The 21,810-nt window shown below is 46.2% G+C and overlaps 1 protein-coding gene across 1 annotated transcript in view; it reads left to right on the top strand.

The window, feature by feature from the left end:
* FANCM (FA complementation group M) overlaps window positions 1-7,142 on the top strand; it is a 337,857-nt gene extending 330,715 nt beyond the window's left edge. Inside the window, exons 19-23 of the mRNA XM_063947525.1 lie at window positions 492-595; window positions 1,166-1,690; window positions 2,478-2,835; window positions 6,015-6,306; window positions 6,847-7,142. Coding sequence (XP_063803595.1) covers window positions 492-595; window positions 1,166-1,690; window positions 2,478-2,835; window positions 6,015-6,306; window positions 6,847-6,967 — 1,400 coding nt within the window. The 3' untranslated portion in view covers window positions 6,968-7,142. The remainder of the gene's footprint in view (window positions 1-491; window positions 596-1,165; window positions 1,691-2,477; window positions 2,836-6,014; window positions 6,307-6,846) is intronic.
* Window positions 7,143-21,810: the final 14,668 nt, after the last annotated feature.

Here is a 21,810-nt window from a genome sequence, read left to right on the forward strand (position 1 = left end):
TTAGTATTCTTTCTTCAAGGTCTGTTATTGATCAAACCCACAAGATAAACAGTACACCTTGACACAATACTTTTCTCAGTTGATTGTTTATTACCCACAGAATATAACCAATTGTTCATATATGAGTGCATTATCCTTATCCATTACACTGAATACTGCCAATATATACACCTTCATCCCTTGCAGATGGGTTTAGGAGCATAGGACTGAGCGCAGTACAATTCCTATTTATAGATTTACTTACGTAGGTGGTCACCTATATAGTACGGCCGCTTGTCCGAACCATAAGGGACTTTGTGCGCAGATAAAAAAAAACATTTTTTGTGCAACCATTTACATCTTCACTTTGCACTTTATGACTAGTATTAAGAAGAAAACTCACACATGTTGTTATCCACTGTGATACAGAGAACATTATCCTCTTATATCTTCCACTGCTCTTTTCAGAATGCTCTATTCGGAATAGATGATTTTTGTATTCTGTTTGTTAGACTCTGAGATGCACGGAGTATACCTGAAGTCTGTACGCAGCCCAGCAGTGGGAAACAGATATAAACTGGAATACAAGAAACGCAGTATGGCAGTCTTCTCCCAGGTGGGTGTTTCAGGTCATGGGAAAATCCCTTCGTAATTTAGAATATACATCCTTCTGGGATAGCTATATGTATAGGTTTGATTATTCAAAAACAGTATTTGTTTGTCTGTTCAAAACGGACATTGATTGGAAGAGTCTGCTTAGCATACGTTATGCTGAAGTTCAATTAACTCACAGTTCTTAATCTGTAATAGCAAAATGTGATTCCAGGGACAGCAAGAGCTGGATTAAGCATCTCTGCCTGTGCCTCACGTACACTTGACTGATTGGTTGGCTAGCATTGTCCAATAAAAGAGCTGTATTGTTCACACGGGAGTTACTTAGAGCTCATAATAGTCAATTACCTTTTTATTTTTTTTGTTTTGTTTTAATTTTAGGTATATTATTTTTGTTGTGATGTCACTGACTCCTGGTGGTTGCTTCCACTATCTGCAGGATATTGGGACATGATCAACCAAATTGTAAACATCATACATTTTTAGAATGACTTCTATATCATCACCTCGGTTTTGGTGGCCATAAAGGCTTAAGAGGCTGCTCCAAGCTCTGACTCTTCTTTATTTCGCTTAGATTCCAGAACAGGATGAGAGCTACATGGAGGACAGTTTCTGTGTGGAAGAGGACAATGAGGCAGAAGAGAATGAAGAGTTGTCCAGCACAGAGGAGGTTCAAGTGGACTTCAACCTCCTCCAGCAGGACAGCTTTGTTGAAGGGAGGAGGCAGTATTGTACCAGACGTAGGTTGAAGCTCAAAGGAGCTCAACACAAACAAACCAAAGTCGGGCACCCAGCAAAAAAGAAGAGACGGATTATCATTCACAGTGACTCTAGTGATGAAGAAACGGGAATGAAAGTCAAATCACCGCCTCCAAAGTTATCAAATTTGTCCTGTTACTCCAGACCGCCATCGGGGAACAAAGATCTATCATCCGAAAAGAAGGACACATTAGATGTTCCGCTGCAAGACCGGTGTCAAGTGAGGATTAATCTCCAGGCTTCTCTCTCAGACCAGCTTGATTTTCAGTCAGAAAGTAAATCTTCTCTTAATATACATAGACCCAAAACACCGAATGGGATTATACATTATCCGGACAAGGTATATACTAGATATAATCAATATACACACAATGTTAAAACTGATCTCACATACTGAAACAATTTTGTCCAATCAGAGCAGCCGTTGCACCATGTTATCAGTTTGGGCTTCAAACAGTGGAATTATAGTTAAAACTTACACATGCAGACACAAAGTGCAAATAATCGATAACCTGTTACGGGTTGGGTATGATATAGTTGCGTTGATAGTCTCGACGATCATAATAGTGGCAGCATAATCTTGACGTCAAAATCCCGACAAATTTTGGTGAATGTGCTTACCCTAACAGTTCCCTTTGGCAAACTGACCCCAACGATCAAGGAAAAAATATGGTCTGCATCTTGGGGGTAATTCCAAGTTGATCGCAGAAGGAATTTTTTTAGCAATTGGGCAAAACCATGTGCACTGCAGGGGAGACAGATTTAACATGTGCAGAAAGAGTTAGATTTGGGTGGGTTATTTTGTTTCTGTGCAGGGTAAATACTGGCTGCTTTATTTTTACACTACAAATTAGATTGCAGATTGAACACACCCCACCCAAATCTAACTCTCTCTGCACATGTTAAATCTGTCTCCCCTGCAGTGCACATGGTTTTGCCCAATTGCTAAAAAAATTCCTGCTGCGATCAACTTGGAATTACCCCCCTTATTTTAGAAATAGGGTTTAATTTCTCATTATTACATGTTCTCACCTGTCACTTGATAACATTGTCACCTTATCTGCAATTATACTGTATGTCTTCTCCTTGTGCTTTTACTAAGCTGCATGCATTCATCTCGCCTGTAGCTGGAAGATAGCACTACAAATCTCCCTTCTGACTCAGCGTGGATGGATTCCGGGGCAGTAAACATTCCCAGATCCAGCTTAACTAGCACAGCCCTGTGCATCCTCGCAGACAGCCGGGAGATCTCATCTGGGCCAGAGGTCATCTCTTTCCTAAAGACCGGTCATGGGGTCAGAGTGGACATTTGTTCTCTGGGAGGCTGCGACTACATCGTCAGCAACCGCTTGTGTGTGGAAAGGAAATCTCAGTCTGAATTCTCAAACATCACCAACAGGAGCAAACTGGTGGAACGGATCCAGCATTTACACAGCATGTGTGACAGGATTTGTCTGATAGTGGAGAAGGACAGAGTAAGACCAGGTATGTAAACTTACTATATCACAGTCTGATATATGGGATGGTGGTGGTCACTAGATACTGAGGATGTTGTATAGTCCAGTATATGAGGGGATGGTGGTGATCATTAGATACTGAAGATGTAGTATAGTCTAGTATTGAGGGGGTGGTGGTCACTAGGTACTGAGGATGTAGTATAGTCCAGTATATGAGGGGATGGTGGTGATCATTAGATACTGAAGATGTAGTATAGTCTAGTATTGAGGGGGTGGTGGTCACTAGGTACTGAGGATGTAGTATAGTCCAGTATATGAGGGGATGGTGGTGGTCACTAGGTACTGAAGATGTAGTATATTCTAGTATTGAGGGGGTGGTGGTCACTAGGTACTGAGGATGTAGTATAGTCCAGTATATGAGGGGATGGTGGTGGTCACTAGGTACTGAAGATGTAGTATAGTCTAGTATTGAGGGGGTGGTGGTCACTAGGTACTGAGGATGTAGTATAGTCCAGTATATGAGGGGATGGTGGTGGTCACTAGGTACTGAAGATGTAGTATATTCTAGTATTGAGGGGGTGGTGGTCACTAGGTACTGAAGATGTAGTATAGTCTAGTATTGAGGGGGTGGTGGTCACTAGGTACTGAGGATGTAGTATAGTCCAGTATATGAGGGGATGGTGGTGGTCACTAGGTACTGAAGATGTAGTATATTCTAGTATTGAGGGGGTGGTGGTCACTAGGTACTGAGGATGTAGTATAGTCCAGTATATGAGGGGATGGTGGTGGTCACTAGGTACTGAAGATGTAGTATATTCTAGTATTGAGGGGGTGGTGGTCACTAGGTACTGAGGATGTAGTATAGTCCAGTATATGAGGGGATGGTGGTGGTCACTAGGTACTGAAGATGTAGTATAGTCTAGTATTGAGCGGGTGGTGGTCACTAGGTACTGAGGATGTAGTATAGTCCAGTATTGAGGGGATGGTGGTGGTCACTAGGTACTGAGGATGTAGTATAGTCCAGTAGCTGGGTCACTGCTCTGTGTAAAAGGTGCTCGTTACCCTGGTAACTACCTGGGAAGGACCCAGGTAGCCTGTGGTGTAACGGGTGACGGTCACACTAAATTCCTGTGGAGAGCAGGCATACAGGCACTTGGAGATGTTGTCATCTTCAGGAGCATGCACAAAGTGCTGTAATGTGGTACAGGCACTGGGTCTAGGTGTAATGTGGGTACTTGCTTGGCAGGTACAAATTCTGCAATCTGTGTAAAGCTCTGACGTGTTCCTAGTGTAAATACCAGGTTAGATAGGACTTACTGTGCAGTAACAGGTTGTATAGTTGCATTTTTAAAAAAATGGTGAGAAGGCCTCAAATCTCAGGCGCTAACACAAACATACAAAGAGATGGTATATACAATATGTCCCAAGGTGAGCCCAATAGTTGTGTTAATCCTCTTACAATCTCTTCCAAGCTTTTTCTTCATTCATAGTATCATATAGGTGGGGGGGGGGGGGGGGGGGGACACAGAGAACAAATGTATATCACAGTCTTAAGGAAAGTCCAAATTATTAATCACACCCTTTGTGACGTTGGAAAGAATATATGAAGGTGTTGGAATACCAAGAGTACCCTGACTCACACTCTATAATCTGATGTTGTACATATCTTTTCCAGGAAGGTAAAGCTTCTAAGCACCCACTAGATAGTTCTCAACAAGTGTAAACAAACCCAAATAGTAAATGGCCGTAGCCCACTCACTGATAAATCAGGAATAGTCGGGAATAGTAAGTGTATCCTACTGAAGGTGGGTGCAGATGGTGTAAAGCACATAAAGGTTTCTTTCATGCATCAATCCAAGATATATCTTTTTATGTACTCTCACATCAAACATACAGCGCTTCCCTTTTTCCACATTTTGTTATGTTACAGCCTTATTCCTAAATGGAATACATTAATTTTTTCCCTCAAAACTACACACAATGCCCCATAATGACAATGTGAAAAAAGTGTGTTTTAGATTTTTGTAAATTTATTAAAAGTAAAAAACTAAGAAATCACATGTACATAAGTATTCACAGCCTTTGCCATGAAGCTCAAAATTGAGCACAGGTGTATCCTGTTCCGCTGATCATCCTTGAGATGTTCCTACAGCTTAATTGGAGTCCACCTGTGGTAAATTCAATTGATTGGACATGATTTGGAAAGGCACACACCTGTCCCACACTTGACAGTGCATGTCTGAGCATAAACCAAGCATGAAGTCAAAGGAATTGTCTGTAGACCTCCGACGGAAAGGACCCGACAGCACTCTACATACTTGCCTACCTGACCCTCTCCATGAGGGAGAAAATGCTCTGTTCCTGGACTTCCTGGTAATGTATGATTGCCATCACCTGTGGTGAAACACCTTTCTTATCAATTAACTAGCTCACCACAGGTGATGGCAATCATACATTACCAGGAAAGTCCAGGAACAGAGCATTTTCTCCCTCATGGAGAGGGTCAGGTAGGCAAGTATGACTCTATTCAATGCCGGGCCAAACCCGACAGGTTTTTTAAAAGTCGGATTGACATTGTCAGAAATAGGGCTAAATCCTGTCGGGTTTGGCCCTGCTTCCACAAATACACGCGGCTCGGTGGCTGAATATTCCGACAAGTCGGATTTCCCGACTTGTCGGGAAAACCGTGCCCGGATTGAGTAGGTCGGAACCCCTTCTGACCTATTCCAGACGGAAACTGCTGTCTTTCTGCCAAGACAGCAGTTTCCGACTCTAATTGAATACGGCCCTATGTGTCTATCTGTAATGATCTCTCCTATTACATAGGCCCCCTTATGTTCAAAGAGGCATGGCTAATTACTGGCAGGACTTACGGCATCAATAATTTCAGATAGATGACTGTACTAACATTTATATTGTGGAGAGCATGTTGGGACTTGTAGTCACACAACATCGGCAGAGCCAATGCTTGGCTATGCCTGGTTGGTATTGCTGGGCCTTCATTTACCACAATGTGGGTTGCCTACTGTTGCACAGAACAGCAAGGTGGGGAATTGCAGTAGGTATTAGATCAGGACCTAATGTTGAAGAGCACTGACCTGCAGTGCGGAGGGCGATAGGAAGTATAAAGAACAGATCTTTGCTACCTGACTGCAGATAGAAGCATGCATGTCATATTTAGGATTTTTTTCTATTACCTATTCACAGGAGACACCTCACGGCTGTTTCAGAGAACAAAGTACTACGACACCATGTTGTCCTCTTTAACCAGTGCAGGAGTGCAGGTTCTCTTCAGCTCCAGTCAGGAGGAGACGGCAGGGTTGCTGAAAGATCTGGCCTCGTTGGAGAGGAGAAAGAACAGTGGAATATCCGTGCCCGTCCATGTGACCGGTCACAAGCAGGAAGCACTGACCTTTTATCTATCCATTCCTAACCTCAGCCACATCACAGCCCTAAACCTGTGTCATCACTTCAGCTCTGTCAGACACATGGCAAACAGGTAAATCACTGCCCCCGCCATTATGGCTATATTACTCAACAACTTTAATTGCACGTAGCAGATGGCACCAATGCGTTAGCCGACTCCATTATTCATGGGTCAAAATTACTTAAGCAACATCTCTCATAGATGAGACCACGTCCTAGTGAATTGATACGCTGGCATGTACTAGATGTAGGCAAAGGTGATGGTTAAGCCTGAAAACTTTGTTGTTGTCAAATTTGAGGAGGGATGAATTAATGTTTTCTAATTCTAGCTGTGTGGTTATTCTGTACCTTGCTACAGTACTTACAGTTATATCCTCATACACCAAACCTCCATACACCATGTGGTATGGATGAGCGTACCAACATTTTATTTATGTTTGAATCTTATTTGCACTGTAGTAAAACACCACTCTGCCTGTACCAGAAACACCAGGCTGCGACTCTAACCACAGGAATTAGATATACAGGGCACAGAACTGTGGTTGAGAAACCAGATGTACTATTAAGCACCGAGATGTACCCAGCATAACAATCTTTACTAATATTTTTGCAGCTCTGTCGACGTTATTGCCAGCAGGGGAAAAGTGAGTCGGCAGAAGGCTGAAGAAATCTATCGCTACCTGCGTTATCCATTCGATCCACAGATGCTGCCATCCAGTGAAAGACGGAAGTAGAGTCTCATATAATCACTGAATAGACTATTTTTGGGTTATTGTTGGTTGGTTTTCCTAATTCTATAAAGGGGGAAATCTTATTGCAGTGCAATTCTTTCCAACCCTTTGTATGTCTTTAGCCTATGCACTTTATAATGTGTTTTTGTATAATATGTAAATAAATGTTTGAAACAAATATTCTAATTTGTATGTAAATCATGCTTTACACATGTAACCAGGCCAATGTGAGTGATTCTACGGTCTGTTTTCTACAGTAGAGAAGAGTCTTTAGTATTCTGCAATATCAGACTAAGAATACTATCTTTGTTATACAGTGAAGTTACTGCTATAATGAATCGTGCATTATGTATTTCTTATATTCTTTTTAAGGAGCAATTCTTTTATCACTTGCTGCTGGTAGTGGTTTGTTGTATATGTTTGTTTTTTTGTCACTCACACAATGGTGGAGCTGCTAATTCACAGATGTGTGCTCATTGGAATACACACATGCAGTCTATACAACTGCAGGTCTAAGCAGAAGACAAAGCTGCTTGGATGAGGTAAGAGTGGTGTTGATTGGAGGGAGGTGACAGAGCAGTATGGATGGGGGGACAGAAATGTGTGGATAGGGGGAAGACTAAGCACCATTGATGGGGGGGGGGGACAAGGCAACACAGACTGGTGGAAAACAGTGGTGCAGATGGGGGGAGGTAAGACAGAGTGATGCAGTTTCATGTGTGTGTCAGGTGCCACGCATGTATGTGTGCATTGCCGCGCGTGTACATGTGTGGTGGTACCATGTGTGTTAAATGCTACGTGTGTGTCAGGTGCTGCGTGTGTGTGTGTTTCAGGTACTGGATGTTTATATTAGTGTGTCTTGTGCCGTGTGTGTGTTTGTCAGTTGCTGCGCCTGTATATGTATGTATGTGAGGTTTCATGTATGTGTGTGTGTGGCAGTTGCTGCATGTGTACATGCATGTTTGTGAGGTGCCTCACATGTACATACATATGAGAGATACTGGGCGTGTACATAATTGTGTGTGGTGCCACAGTGCGTGTACATGTGTGAGGTGCCATGTGTGTTAAATGCTACGTGTGTTTCCGGTGCTGCATGTTTATGTTAGTGTGTCTGATGCTGCGTGTGCATCAGTTGCCATGTGTATGTCAGTTGCTGTATGTGTACGTGTGTGTGTGTGTGAGGTGCTATGCATGTATGTGTGTCTGTGAAGTGCCGTACATGTGTGTGGTGCCACAGCACATGTACACGTGTGAAGTGCCACGTGTGTATACCTGCATGTGTGTGAAGTGCCACGTGTGTATACCTGCATGTGTGTGAAGTGCCACGTGTGTATACCTGCATGTGTGTGTCAGGTGCGTGTTTATATTATTGTGTCTCATGCTATGTGTGTACAGGTCCCCAGACCTGGGGGGAAAGGGAGAGACGCCCTATCCAGCCCACACACCTTTCCCCTTCTTCCCATCCCAGCTCTCTCTGTAAAATACAGCTCTGCACCCAGAGTGAGGGAAAGACCAGGTGGCTGATCACTGCACTCTTTTTGATTACGCGTTTGGTCTCCTGTTTCTTCCAGTGCTATGTTCCTGCAGCACAGCCCTCCCTGTTGTTGTGCCAGAGACGCAGCACTTCCTTCCCCTGGCAGAGAGAGCCTGAGGCAGAGACATGCCCTTCCCAGAGCTGGGCTACCCTCAGTACCTTGGCGCTGGCCAGGCGGCAGTCTACGGCGGGAACAGACAGGGAGTTCTGGCCACGACAGTAGCCAGATCAGGGAGGGGGCCTGCAGGGTCAGAGCTGGGCAGCACTTCCCCTGCTGCTGTTACCTCTATGCTGGGCATGTACACCAGTCCCTACAGCACTCACAACTACAGCGCCTTCCTGCCCTAGACCACCAATCTCACAATCTTCTCTCAGATGGTAAGTGGCAGCCTTTGCCTCGCTCGCACTCATTTCTATGTTTCAGGTGATTGTCTCCTTCCTTTTTCATCTACACATTGACGGGTGAGAAACAGTAGCTGTACATATAATGGCCGGGTCAATTTTCCCTAGGGGGTGGCCAGGCCGAAACAGGCATATCGTATTGCTTCAAAGTCTGCCATATTTGTACACCCATTTGAAGCTACTCTAAGTACACCGCTTGCAGGCAGCTAATGAGCATAAGCAACAAATTGAAATGCCCTATCTTTAGAATGGGGCATATTTGACTAAATTTAAAAAAATACTAAAGTTTCTGAAAAACCTTAACCCCAAAAGGCACTACACTAGGACAAATTCTTATCTAATAAAACAAACTTTGATTCTTAATTTGTCCTCTACCCTGAGTTATGCCTTCCCAAAAATCTCCCCATAGACAATATTAGAAATCTGTCAAATTAGCCAAACAGGAAGTAGCAGGAAAAACAAAAACCTGACAGTTTAAACTTTAGATCACTCCCAATTACTCATTTTTTAATTTTGGCATGCAGCACTGGGCAACAGTTGTACATGTCAATGCCAAATTTCAGCTCAGTACAATCCAATGACTTTTGATGTGTAGCCCCTCAAACACCATGCCCCCATCTCAGAAGTTCCCTATGGGAAAAATAGTTTGTTCGATTCAGCCCTAATATAAGGCTACGACCGTACCTAAAAATATAAATATATATTATAATCTATAATAAAAGGCTAAAGTTGCTCCTGATAAATATTTCAGATATGTTGGTGCTACTTTGTAACCTAAAGTTTATATATATATATATATATATATACACACACATTTTTATTTTATTTTTATTTCATTAACACTTTGAGGTATATCAGTGTAACCCAGCATTCTTCTACTTGGCAAGGATCTGCTTTTATCTATCCATTTGGAACGCCGGTGTAGCTAAAAACCATCTATTGAGTCAATTTATCGCAATCAGAGATACCTGCTCGTCTGACCAATGAAATAGTGCAAGATAAGCCCATTACTTTTTCCACTTCCAGAGTAAGTGTAATTTTACCTAAGTTACAGGAGCTGCTCAGGGGAAAACTAAGGTGGACTGTTACATATGTATTGTACACAGTCACCTCCGTACAGATAGGATCACACAGATATAACCTAAAGGGGGGTACTCACGGAGCAATCACTGCTTAAAATCTAAGCAATCTGACTAGATTACTTAGATTTTAAGCATGATCGCTCCGTGTGTTCTCCTCACAGCGATAGCTACACGCATCGCAATCTAGCAGATCGCTCATTTCACCCCCCAGTTCGCTCAGCACACATCTCTCCAACATCGGCCAGCGAGTACTGGCCTTTAGAGCTAGTCAGTGAAAGGTATAATACATGGACCTAAGTCACAAAATGGAGATGTTTAAGTAACTGACGATCTGGCCCTAATCATGGGAGAAGGTGCATTGTAGCGGGAAGGAACAGATAGGATGGTCCCACTCATGGGATAACAATGTAGCTGGTCTACAGTATACTATTAAATAGGAAACTATGGAAACCAGGGTAGCTTTTACATTCAAAGTACCATCAAACTGAAAAGAAGTGGGTATATTACATGGTAGTGCGATGTAGTTCTCAAAAACATTCTAACGAGCCTGGAGAAGTGATAAGTGGAAGGTGATAATTCACCAGTTATCTCTTAACTGTCATTTTTCAGACCCTGAATTAGTGGCTGGTGCATTATCACCTTCCACTTAGCATTTCTCCAGGCTTAATATATCATCCCGTGGGAATAGTGGGTATACAAAGCTATACACCTTGCAGGAGGAATTGGTTAGTTTACATACAGTACACTCGCGACCTGGATTCTTTGACTGATAACTACCTATTTACCTGTACCTATTGAACTGGAACTATTCCATTGTGATAGATGTATTTAGGTTTTCTCTAACGTCCTAGTGGATGCTGGGGACTCCGTAAGGACCATGGGGAATAGACGGGCTCCACAGGAGACAGGGCACTTTAAGAAAGAATTTGGATACTGGTGTGCTCTGGCTCCTCCCTCTATGTCCCTCCTCCAGACCTCAGTTTGAATCTGTGCCCGGACGAGCTGGGTGCTACTTAGTGAGCTCTCCTGAGCTTGCTATAAGAAAGTATTTTGTTAGGTTTTTTATTTTCAGGGAGATCTGCTGGCAACAGACTCTCTGCAGCGTGGGACTGAGGGGAGAGAAGCAGCCCTACTCACTGAAGATAGGTCCTGCTTCTTAGGCTACTGGACACCATTAGCTCCAGAGGGATTGTACACAGGACCTCACCCTTTGTCGTCCGATCCCAGAGCAGCGCCGCTGCCCCCCTCGCAGAGCCGGAAGACAGAAGCCGGTGAATGAAGCAAGACGACTTCGAAATCGGCAGCAGAAGACTCCAGTCTTCACTGAGGTAGCGCACTGCACTGCAGCTGTGCGCCATTGCTCCCACATTAAACCCACATACTCCAGTCACTGTAGGGCGCAGGGGGGGGTGCCCTGGGCAGCAATTATAGACCTCTTGGCAAAAGTTGGGCATATATACAGTTGGGCGCTGTATATATGCATGAGCCCCCGCCATAATTTTTCACAGAAACACGGGACAGAAGCCCGCCGCTGAGGGGGCGGGGCTTCTTCCTCAGCACTCACCAGCGCCATTTTCTCTCCACAGCTCCGTTGAGAGGAAGCTCCCCAGGCTCTCCCCTGCAGAAACACGGTAGAAGAGGGTAAAAAGAGAGGGGGGGCGCACATAAATTAAGCGTAAAAACATTATATACAGCAGCTACTGGGTTAACACTAAGTTACTGTATGATTCCTGGGACATATAGCGCTGGGGTGTGTGCTGGCATACTGTCTCTCCAAAAGGCCTTGTGGGGGAACTGTCTTCAAAAAGAGCATCCCGTGTGTGTGTGGTGTGTCGGTACGCTTGTGTCGACATGTTTGACGATTAAGGCTATGTGGAAGCAGAGCGGGAGCAAATGAATGTGGGGTCGGCACAGACACCTGATTGGATGGATATGTGGAAGGTTTTAAATGATAATGTTAATTCCTTGCATAAAAGGTTGGATAAAGCTGAAACCTTAGGACAGTCGGGGTCTCAGCCCATGCCTGATCCTATGTCGCAGAGGCAGTCAGGGTCTCAGAAGCGCCCACTATCCCAAATTGTTGACACGGATTCTGACTCCAGTGTCGATGGCGATGATGCAAAGTTACAGCCTAAATTGGCTAAAGCCATCCGTTATATGATTATAGCAATTAAGGATGTGTTGCACATCACAGAAGAAACCCCAGTCCCTGACAAGAGGGTTCATATGTATGGGGGGAAAAAAGGCAGGTGGTGACCTTTCCCCCCTCACATGAACTAAATGAGTTATGTGAAAAGGCTTGGGAATCTCCAGATAAAAAACTGCAGATTTCCAAACGGATGCTTATGGCGTATCCTTTCCCGCCAACGGACAGGTTACGCTGGGAATCCTCCCCTAGGGTGGACAAAGCTCTCACACGCTTATCCAAAAGGGTAGCCCTGCCGTCACAGGATACCACCACCCTAAAAGATGCTGCGGATAGAAAGCAAGAGGGTACCCTGAAGTCCATTTATATACATTCAGGTACCTTACTAAGGCCGGCAATTGCGTCGGCATGGGTGTGTAGTGCTGTAGTAGCATGGACAGATACCTTATCTGAGGAACTTGATACCTTAGACAAGGATACTATATTAATGACCCTGGGGCATATAAAAGACGCTGTCCTATATATGAGAGATGCTCAAAGAGACATTAGCCTGCTGGGCTCTAGAATAAATGCAATGTCGATTTCTGCCAGAAGGGTCCTGTGGACTCAGCAATGGACAGGCGATGCAGACTCAAAAAGGCACATGGAGGTTTTACCTTACAAAAGGTGAGGAGTTGTTTGGGGAAGGTCTCTCGGACCTGGTCTCCACAGCTACTGCTGGAAAGTCAAATTTTTTGCCATATGTTCCCTCACAGCCTAAGAAAGCACCGTATTACCAAATGCAGTCCTTTCGATCACAAAAAGGCAAGAAAGTCCGAGGTGCGTCCTTTCTTGGCAGGGGCAGAGGAAAGAAGCTGCATAACACAGCTAGTTCCCAGGAACAGAAGTCCTCCCCGGCTTCCACTAAATCCACCGCATGACGCTGGGGCTCCACAGGCGGAGCTAGGCCCGGTGTGGGCACGTCTCCGAAATTTTAGCCACAAGTGGGTTCACTCCCAGGTGGATTCCTGGGCAATAGATATTGTGTCTCAGGGATGCAAGCTGGAATTCGAAGAGATGCCCCCTCACCGATACCTCAAATCGGCCCTGCCAGCTTCCCCCTTAGAGGGAAATAGTGTTAGCTGCAATTCACAAATTGTATCTTCAGCAGGTGGTGGTCAAGGTTCCCCTCCTTCAACAAGGAAAGGGTTATTATTCGACCATGTTTGTGGTACCAAAACCGGACGGTTCGGTCAGACCCATATTAAATTTAAAATCCCTGAACATATACCTGAAAAGGTTCAAGTTCAAGATGAAATCGCTCAGAGCGGTCATCGCAAGCCTGGAAGGGGGAGATTTTATGGTGTCTCTGGACATAAAGGATGCATACCTTCATGTCCCCATTTATCCACCTCATCAGGCATACCTCAGATTTGTGGTACAGGATTGTCATTACCAATTCCAGACGTTGCCGTTTGGTCTCTCCACGGCACCGAGAATATTTACCAAGGTAATGGCGGAAATGATGGTGCTCCTGCGAAAGTAAGGGGTCACAATTATCCCATACTTGGACGATCTCCTCATAAAGGCGAGGTCCAGAGAGCAGTTGCTGATCAGCGTTGCACGCTCTCGGGAAGCGTTACAACAGCACGGCTGGATTCTAAATATTCCAAAGTCGCAGTTGATTCCTACGACTCGTCTGCCCTTCCTGGGCATGATTCTGGACACAGACCAGAAGAGGGTCTATCTCCCGAAGGAGAAGGCTCAGGAGCTCATGACACTGGTCAGAGACCTATTAAAACCAAAACAGGTGTCGGTGCATCACTGCACGCAAGTCCTGGGAAAGATGGTGGCATCATACGAGGCCATTCCCTTCGGCAGGTTCCATGTGAGGACCTTTCAATGGGATCTGTTGGACAAGTGGTCCAGATCACATCTACAGATGCATCGGCTGATCACCCTATCCCCCAGGGTGTCTCTCCTGTGGCGGCTGCAGAGTGCTCACCTTCTCGAGGACCGCAGATTCGGCATTCAGGACTGGATCCTGGTGACCACGGATGCAAGCCTCCGAGGGTGGGGGGCAGTCACACAGGGAAGAAATTTCCTAGGTCTGTGGTCAAGTCAGGAGACTTGCCTTCACATCAATATCCTGGAACTAAGGGCCATATACAATGCCCTAAGTCAAGCGGAGACCCTGCTTCGCGACCAATCGGTGCTGATTCAGTCAGACATCACCGCAGTGGCTCATGTAAACCGCCAAGGCGGCACAAGGAGTGTGAAGCCACCAGAATTCTTCGCTGGGCGGAGAATCACGTAAGAGCACTGTCAGCAGTGTTCATTCCGGGAGTGGACAACTGGGAAGCAGACTTCCTCAGCAGGCACGACCTCCACCCGGGAGAGTGGGGACTTCATCAAGAAGTCTTCACGCAGATTGCAAGGCGGTGGGAACTGCCACAGGTGGACATGATGGCATCCCGCCTCAACAAAAAGCTACAGAGATATTGCGCCAGGTCAAGAGACCCTCAGGCGATAGCTGTAGACGCACTAGTGACACCGTGGGTGTTCTAGTCGGTTTATGTATTTCCTCCTCTTCCTCTCATACCAAAGGTGCTAAGAATCATAAGAAAAAGAGGAGTGAGAACAATACTCATTGTTCCAGATTGACCAAGAAGGATTTGGTATCCGGATCTGCAAGAAATGCTCACAGAGGACCCATGGCCTCTGCCTCTAAGACAGGACTTGTTGCAACAGGGGCCCTGTCTGTTCCAAGACTTACCGCGGCTGCGTTTGACGGCATGGCGGTTGAACGCCGGATCCTAGCAGAAAAAGGCATTCTGGATGAGGTTATTCCTACGCTGATTAAGGCTAGGAAGGACGTGACGGCTAAACATTATCACCGTATATGGCGAAAATATGTTGCTTGGTGTGAGGTCAGGAATGCCCCTACGGAGGAATTCCAGCTGGGCTGTTTCCTTCACTCCCTACAGTCGGGAGTGACTTTGGGACTGAAATTGGGTTCCATTAAGGTCCAGATTTCGGCTCTATCCATTTTCTTTCAAAAAGAACTGGCTTCTCTTCCTGAAGTCCAGACGTTTGTAAAAGGAGTGCTGCATATTCAGCCCCATTTTGTGCCTCCAGTGGCGCCTTGGGATCTTAACGTGGTGTTGAGTTTCCTGAAATCACACTGGTTTGAACCACTCAAAAGCGTGGAGTTAAAATTTCTCACGTGTAAGGTGGTCATGCTATTGGCCTTGGCTTCAGCTAAGCGTGTCAGAATTAGCAGCTTTGTCACATAAAAGCCCCTATCTGGTTTTCTATATGGACAGGGCAGAATTGCGGACCCGTCCACAATTTCTGCCAAAAGTGGTGTCATCCTTTCATATGAACCAACCTATTGTGGTGCCTGTGGCTACTCGTGACTTGATGGATTCCGAGTTACTAGATGTAGTCTGGCCTTTGAAGGTTTATGTAGCCAAAACGGCTAGAGTCAGGAAAACTGAATCGCTGTTTATCCTGTATGCATCCAACAAGCTGGGTGCTCCTGCTTCAAAGCAAACTTGCTCGCTGGATCTGTGACACGATTCAGCAGGCTCATTCTGCGGCTGGATTGCCGCTTCCAAAATCAGTAAAAGCCCACTCCACAAGGAAGGTAGGCTCTTCTTGGGCGGCTGCCCGAGGGGTCTCGGCATTACAGCTTTGCCGAGCAGCTACTTAGTCAGGTTCAAACACTTTTGCAAAGTTTTACAAGTTTGATACCCTGGCTGAGGAGGACCTTGTGTTTGCTCATTCGGTGCTGCAGAGTCATCCACACTCTCCCGCCCATTTGGGAGCTTTGGTATAATCCCCATGGTCCTTACGGAGTCCCCAGCATCCACTAGGACGTTAGAGAAAATAAGATTTTACTTACCGGTAAATCTATTTCTCGTAGTCCGTAGTGGATGCTGGGCGCCCGTCCCAAGTGCGGACTTCTTCTGCAATACTTGTATATAGTTATTGCTTAAATAAGGGTTATGTTTGGTTGCATCAGGGTTGATCTGATGCTCCGTTGTTGTTCATACTGTTAACTGGGTAAGTTTATTACGAGTAATACGGTGTGATTGGTGTGACTGGTATGAGTCTTGCCCTGGATTCCAAAATCCTTTCCTTGTACTGTCAGCTCTTCCGGGCACAGTTTCTCTAACTGAGGTCTGGAGGAGGGACATAGAGGGAGGAGCCAGAGCACACCAGTATCCAAATTCTTTCTTAAAGTGCCCTTTCTCCTGCAGAGCCCGTCTATTCCCCATGGTCCTTACAGAGTCCCCAGCATCCACTACGGTCTACAAGAAATAGATTTACCGTTAAGTAAAATCTTATTTCTCTGACGTCCTAGTGGATGCTGGGAACTCCGTAAGGACCATGGGGGGGATAGCGGCTCCGCAGGAGACAGGGCACATCTAAAGAAAGCTTTAGGATCACCTGGTGTGCACTGGCTCCTCCCCCTATGACCCTCCTCCAAGCCTCAGATTTTCTGTGCCCGACGAGAAGGGTGCACACTAGGGGCTCTCCTGAGCTCTTTGTGAAAGTTTTAGTTTAGGTTTATTATTTTCAGTGAGACCTGCTGGCAACAGGCTCACTGCATCGAGAAGAAGCGAACTCACCTGCGTGCAGAGTGGATTGGGCTTCTTAGGCTACTGGACATTAGCTCCAGAGGGACGATCACAGGTTCAGCCTGGATGGGTCACCGGAGCCGCGCCGCCGGCCCCCTTACAGAGCCAGAAGAGCGAAGAGTTCCGGAAAAATCGGTGGCAGAAGACTTTCCTGTCTTAAGATAAAGGTAGGCGCACAGCACCGCAGCTGTGCGCCATTGCTCTCAGCACACTTCACACTCCGGTCACTGAGGGTGCAGGGCGCTGGGGGGGCAGCGCCCTGAGACGCAATAAATCGATAGAAAACCTTTTATGGCTAAAATAAATGCATCACATATAACTCCTGGGCTATATGGATGCATTTAACCCCTGCCAAAACATACAAGAAAACGGATGATAAGGACGCCGAGAAAGGGGCGGAGCCTATCTCCTCAGCACACTGGCGCCATTTTCCCTCACAGCTCAGTTGGAGGGAAGCTCCCTGGCTCTCCCCTGCAGTCACTACACTACAGAAAGGGGTTAAAAAAGAGAGGGGGGCACAAATTAGGCGCAGTATAAACAATACAGCAGCTATAAAGGGAAAAACACTTATATAAGGTTATCCCTGTATATATATAGCGCTCTGGTGTGTGCTGGCAAACTCTCCCTCTGTCTCCCCAAAGGGCTAGTGGGGTCCTGTCCTCTATCAGAGCATTCCCTGTGTGTGTGCTGTGTGTCGGTACGTTTGTGTCGACATGTATGAGGAGAAAAATGATGAGGAGACGGAGTAGAGTGTCTGTAATAGTGTTGTCACCCCCTGGGGGGTCGACACCTGAGTGGATGTACTGTTGAAATTGCGTGACAGTGTCAGCTTTGTATAAAAGACAGTGGTTGACATGAGACAGCCGGCTACTCAGCTTGTGCATGTCCAGACGTCTCATACAGGGGCTCTAAAGCGCCCGTTACCTCAGATACAGACGCCGACACGGATACTGACTCCTGTGTCGACGGTGAAGAGACAACAGTGATTTCCAATAGGGCCACACATTGCATGATTGAGGCAATGGAAAAAGTTTACACTCTTCTGATAATATAAATACCACCAAAAAAAGGGGTATTATGTTTGGTGAGGAAAAACTTCCTGTAGTTTTCCTGAATCTGAGAAATAAAATGAGGTGTGTGATGATGCGTGGGTTTCCCCCCGATAACAATTGATAATTTCTAAAAAGTTATTGGCAGTATACCTTTTCCCGCCAGAGGTTAGGGTGCGTTGGGAAACACCCCCTAGGGGGGATAAGGCGCTCACACGCTTGTAAGAACAAGGGCTCTACCCTCTCTGGAGATGGCCGCCCTTAGGGATCCTGCTGATAGAAAGCAGGAGGGTATCCTAAAATGTATTTACACACATACTGGTGTTATACTGCGACCAGCAATCGCCTCAGCCTGGATGTGCAGTGCTGGGTTGGCGTGGTCGGATTCCCTGACTGGAAATTTGATATCCTAGATAAGGACAGTATATTATTGCCTATAGAGCAATTAAAAGATGCATTTCTATATATGCATGATGCACAGCGGAATATTTGCCGACTGGCATCAAGTATAAGTGCGTTGTCCAATTATACCAGTAAAGTGGTCAGGTGATGCAGATTCCAAACGGCATTTGGAAGTATTGCCTTAACAAAAAAGGGGATGTACCCCAGGTCGCCTCTCAAAATAAGACGCCGTATTATCAGGCGCAGTCCTGGTTGGCAAGCGGACAAAAGGGTTCCTCTTTTCTGCTCGTGACAGAGGGAGAGGAAAACGGCTGCAGAGATCAGCCAGTTCCAAGGAACAGAAACTCTTTTCCGCCTCTGCCAAGCCCTCAGTATGACGCTAGGGCTTTACAAGTTCAGGCACGGTGGGGTCCCGTTCTCAATGAATTTCAGTGCGCAGTGGGCTCACTCGCAAGTAGACCCCTGGATCCTTCAGGTAATATTTCAGGGGTACAAATTGGAATTCGAGACGTATCCCCCTCGCCGTTTCCAAAGGTCTGTTTTACCGACGTCTCCCGCTGACAGGGAGGCAGTTTTGGAAACCATTCACAAGCTGTATTCCCAGCAGGTGATAATCAAGATACCCCTCCTGCAACAGGGAACGGGGTATTATTCCACACTATTGTGGTACCGAAGCCAGACGGCTCGGTGAGACCGAATTTAAAATCTAAAATCTTTGAACACTTGCATACAGAGGTTCAAATTCAAAATTGAGTCACTCAGAGCAGTGATTGCAAACCTGGAAGAAGGGGACTACATGATGTCTCGGGACATCAAGGATGCTTACCTTCATGTCAAAATTTACCCTTCTCACCAAGGGTATTTCAGGTTATGGTACAGAACTGTCACTATCAGTTCGGACGCTGCCGTAGGGATGGTCCACGGCACCCCGGGTCTTTACCAAGGTAATGGCCGAAATGATATCCCTTCGAAGGAAGGAAATTTTAGTTATCCCTTACTTGGACGATTCCCTGATAAGGGTAAGATCCAGGGAACACTTGGAAGTCGGTGTAGCACTATCTCAGGTAGTGTTGCGGCAGCACGATTGGATTCTCAATATTCCAAAATCGCAGCTGGTTCCGACGACTTGTCTTCTGTTCCTAGGGATGATCCTGGACACAGTCCAGAAAGAAGGTGTTTCTCCCGGAGGAGAAAGCCAGGGAGTTATCCGAGCTAGTCAGGAACCTCCTAAAACCGAACCAAGTCTCAGTGCATCAATGCACAAGGGTTCTGGGTAAAAATGGTGGCTTCCTACGAAGCAATCCCATTCGGCAGATTCCACGCAAGACTTTCCAGTGGAACCTACTGGACAAATGGTCCGGGTCGCATCTTCAGATGCTTCAGCGGATAACCCTGTCACCGGGGACAAGGGTATCCCTCCTGTGGTGGTTGCAGAGTGCTCATCTTCTAGAGGGCCGCAGATTCGGCATTCGGGACTGGGTCCTGGTGGCCACGGATGCCAGCCTGCGAGGCTGGGGAGCAGTCACACAGGGAAGGAATTTCCAGGGCTTATGGTCAAGCCTGGAGACATCTCTTCATATAAACATTCTGGAACTAAGGGCCATTTACAATGCCCTAAGTCAAGCGAAACCCCTGCTTCAGGGTCAGGCGGTATTGATCCAATCGGACAACATCACGTCAGTCGCCCACGTAAACAGACAGGGCGGCACGGGAAGCAGGGGGGCAATGGCAGAAGCTGCAAGGATTCTTCGCTGGGCGGAAGATCATGTGATAGCACTGTCAGCAGTGTTCATTCCGGGAGTGGACAACTGGGAAGCAGACTTCCTCAGCAGACACGATCTACACCCGGGAGAGTGGGGACTTCATCCAGAAGTCTTCCACATGATTGTGAACCGTTGGGAAAAACCAATGGTGGATATGATGGCGTCCCGCCTCAACAAAAAACTGGACAGGTATTGCGCCAGGTCAAGAGACCCTCAGGCAATAGCTGTGGACGCTCTGGTAACACCGTGGGTGTTCCAGTCAGTGTATGTGTTCCCTCCTCTGCCTCTCATACCAAAAGTACTGAGAATTATACGGCAAAGGGGAGTAAGAACGATACTCGTGGCTCCGGATTGGCCAAGAAGAACTTGGTATCCGGAACTTCAAGAGATGCTCACGGACGAACCGTGGCCTCTACCTCTAAGAAAGGACCTGCTCCAGCAGGGGCCTTGTTTGTTCCAAGACTTACCGCGGCTGCGTTTGACGGCTTGGTGGTTGAACGCCGGATCCTGAAGGAAAAAGGCATTCCAGATGAAGTCATCCCTACCCTGGTCAAGGCCAGGAAGGACGTAACCGCAAAACATTATCACCGCATTTGGCGAAAATATGTTGCGTGGTGGGAGGCCAAGAAGGCCCCTACAGAGGAATTTCAACTGGGTCGTTTCCTCCATTTCCTGCAAACAGGACTGTCTATGGGCCTAAAATTAGGGTCCATTAAGGTTCAATTTTCGGCCCTGTCGATTTTCTTCCAAAAGGAACTGGCTTCAGTGCCTGAAGTTCAGACATTTGTAAAAGGGGTACTGAATATACAGCCTCCTTTTGTGCCTCCAGTGGCACCTTGGGATCTCAATGTTGTGTTGAGTTTCCTAAAGTCACATTGGTTTGAACCACTCACCACTGTGGACTTAAAATATCTCACATGGAAGGTGACGATGCTGTTAGCCCTGGCTTCAGCCAGGCGTGTGTCAGAATTGGCGGCTTTATCATATAAAAGCCCTTATTTAATATTTCATTCTGACAGGGCAGAATTGAGGACTTGTCCTCAATTTCTACCTAAGGTGGTTTCTGCATTTCACATGAAGCAACCTATTGTGGTACCTGCGGCTACTAAGGACTTGGAGGATTCCAAGTTGCTTGACGTGGTCAGGGCCCTGTAAATATATGTTTCCAGGACGGCTGGAGTCAGAAAATCTGACTCGCTGTTTATCCTGTATGCACCCAACAAACTGGGTGCTCCTGCTTCTAAGCAGACGATTGCTCGTTGGATTTGTAGTACAATTCAGCTTGCACATTCCGTGGCAGGCCTGCCACAGCCAAAAATCTTAAAATGCCCACTCCACAAGGAAGGTGGGCTCATCTTGGGCAGCTGCCCGAGGGGTCTCGGCTTTACAACTTTGCCGAGCAGTTACTTGGTCAGGAGCAAATACGTTTGTAAAATTCTACAAATTTGATACCCTGGCTGAGGAGGACCTGGAGTTCTCTCATTCGGTGCTGCAGAGTCATCCGCACTCTCCCGCCCGTTTGGGAGCTTTGGTATAATCCCCATGGTCCTTACGGAGTTCCCAGCATCCACTAGGACGTCAGAGAAAATAAGAATTTACTTACCGATAATTCTATTTCTCGTAGTCCGTAGTGGATGCTGGGCGCCCATCCCAAGTGCGGATTGTCTGCAATACTGGTACATAATTATTGTTACCAAAAAATTCGGGTTATTGTTGTAGTGAGCCATCTTTTATAGAGGCTTCTCTATTATCATGCTGTTAACTGGGTTCAGATCACAAGTTGTACAGTGTGATTGGTGTGGCTGGTATGAGTCTTACCCGGGATTCAAAATCCTTCCTTATT

The sequence above is a fragment of the Pseudophryne corroboree genome, chromosome 12, assembly GCF_028390025.1.
Source record: "Pseudophryne corroboree isolate aPseCor3 chromosome 12, aPseCor3.hap2, whole genome shotgun sequence".
NCBI lineage: Eukaryota > Metazoa > Chordata > Amphibia > Anura > Myobatrachidae > Pseudophryne > Pseudophryne corroboree.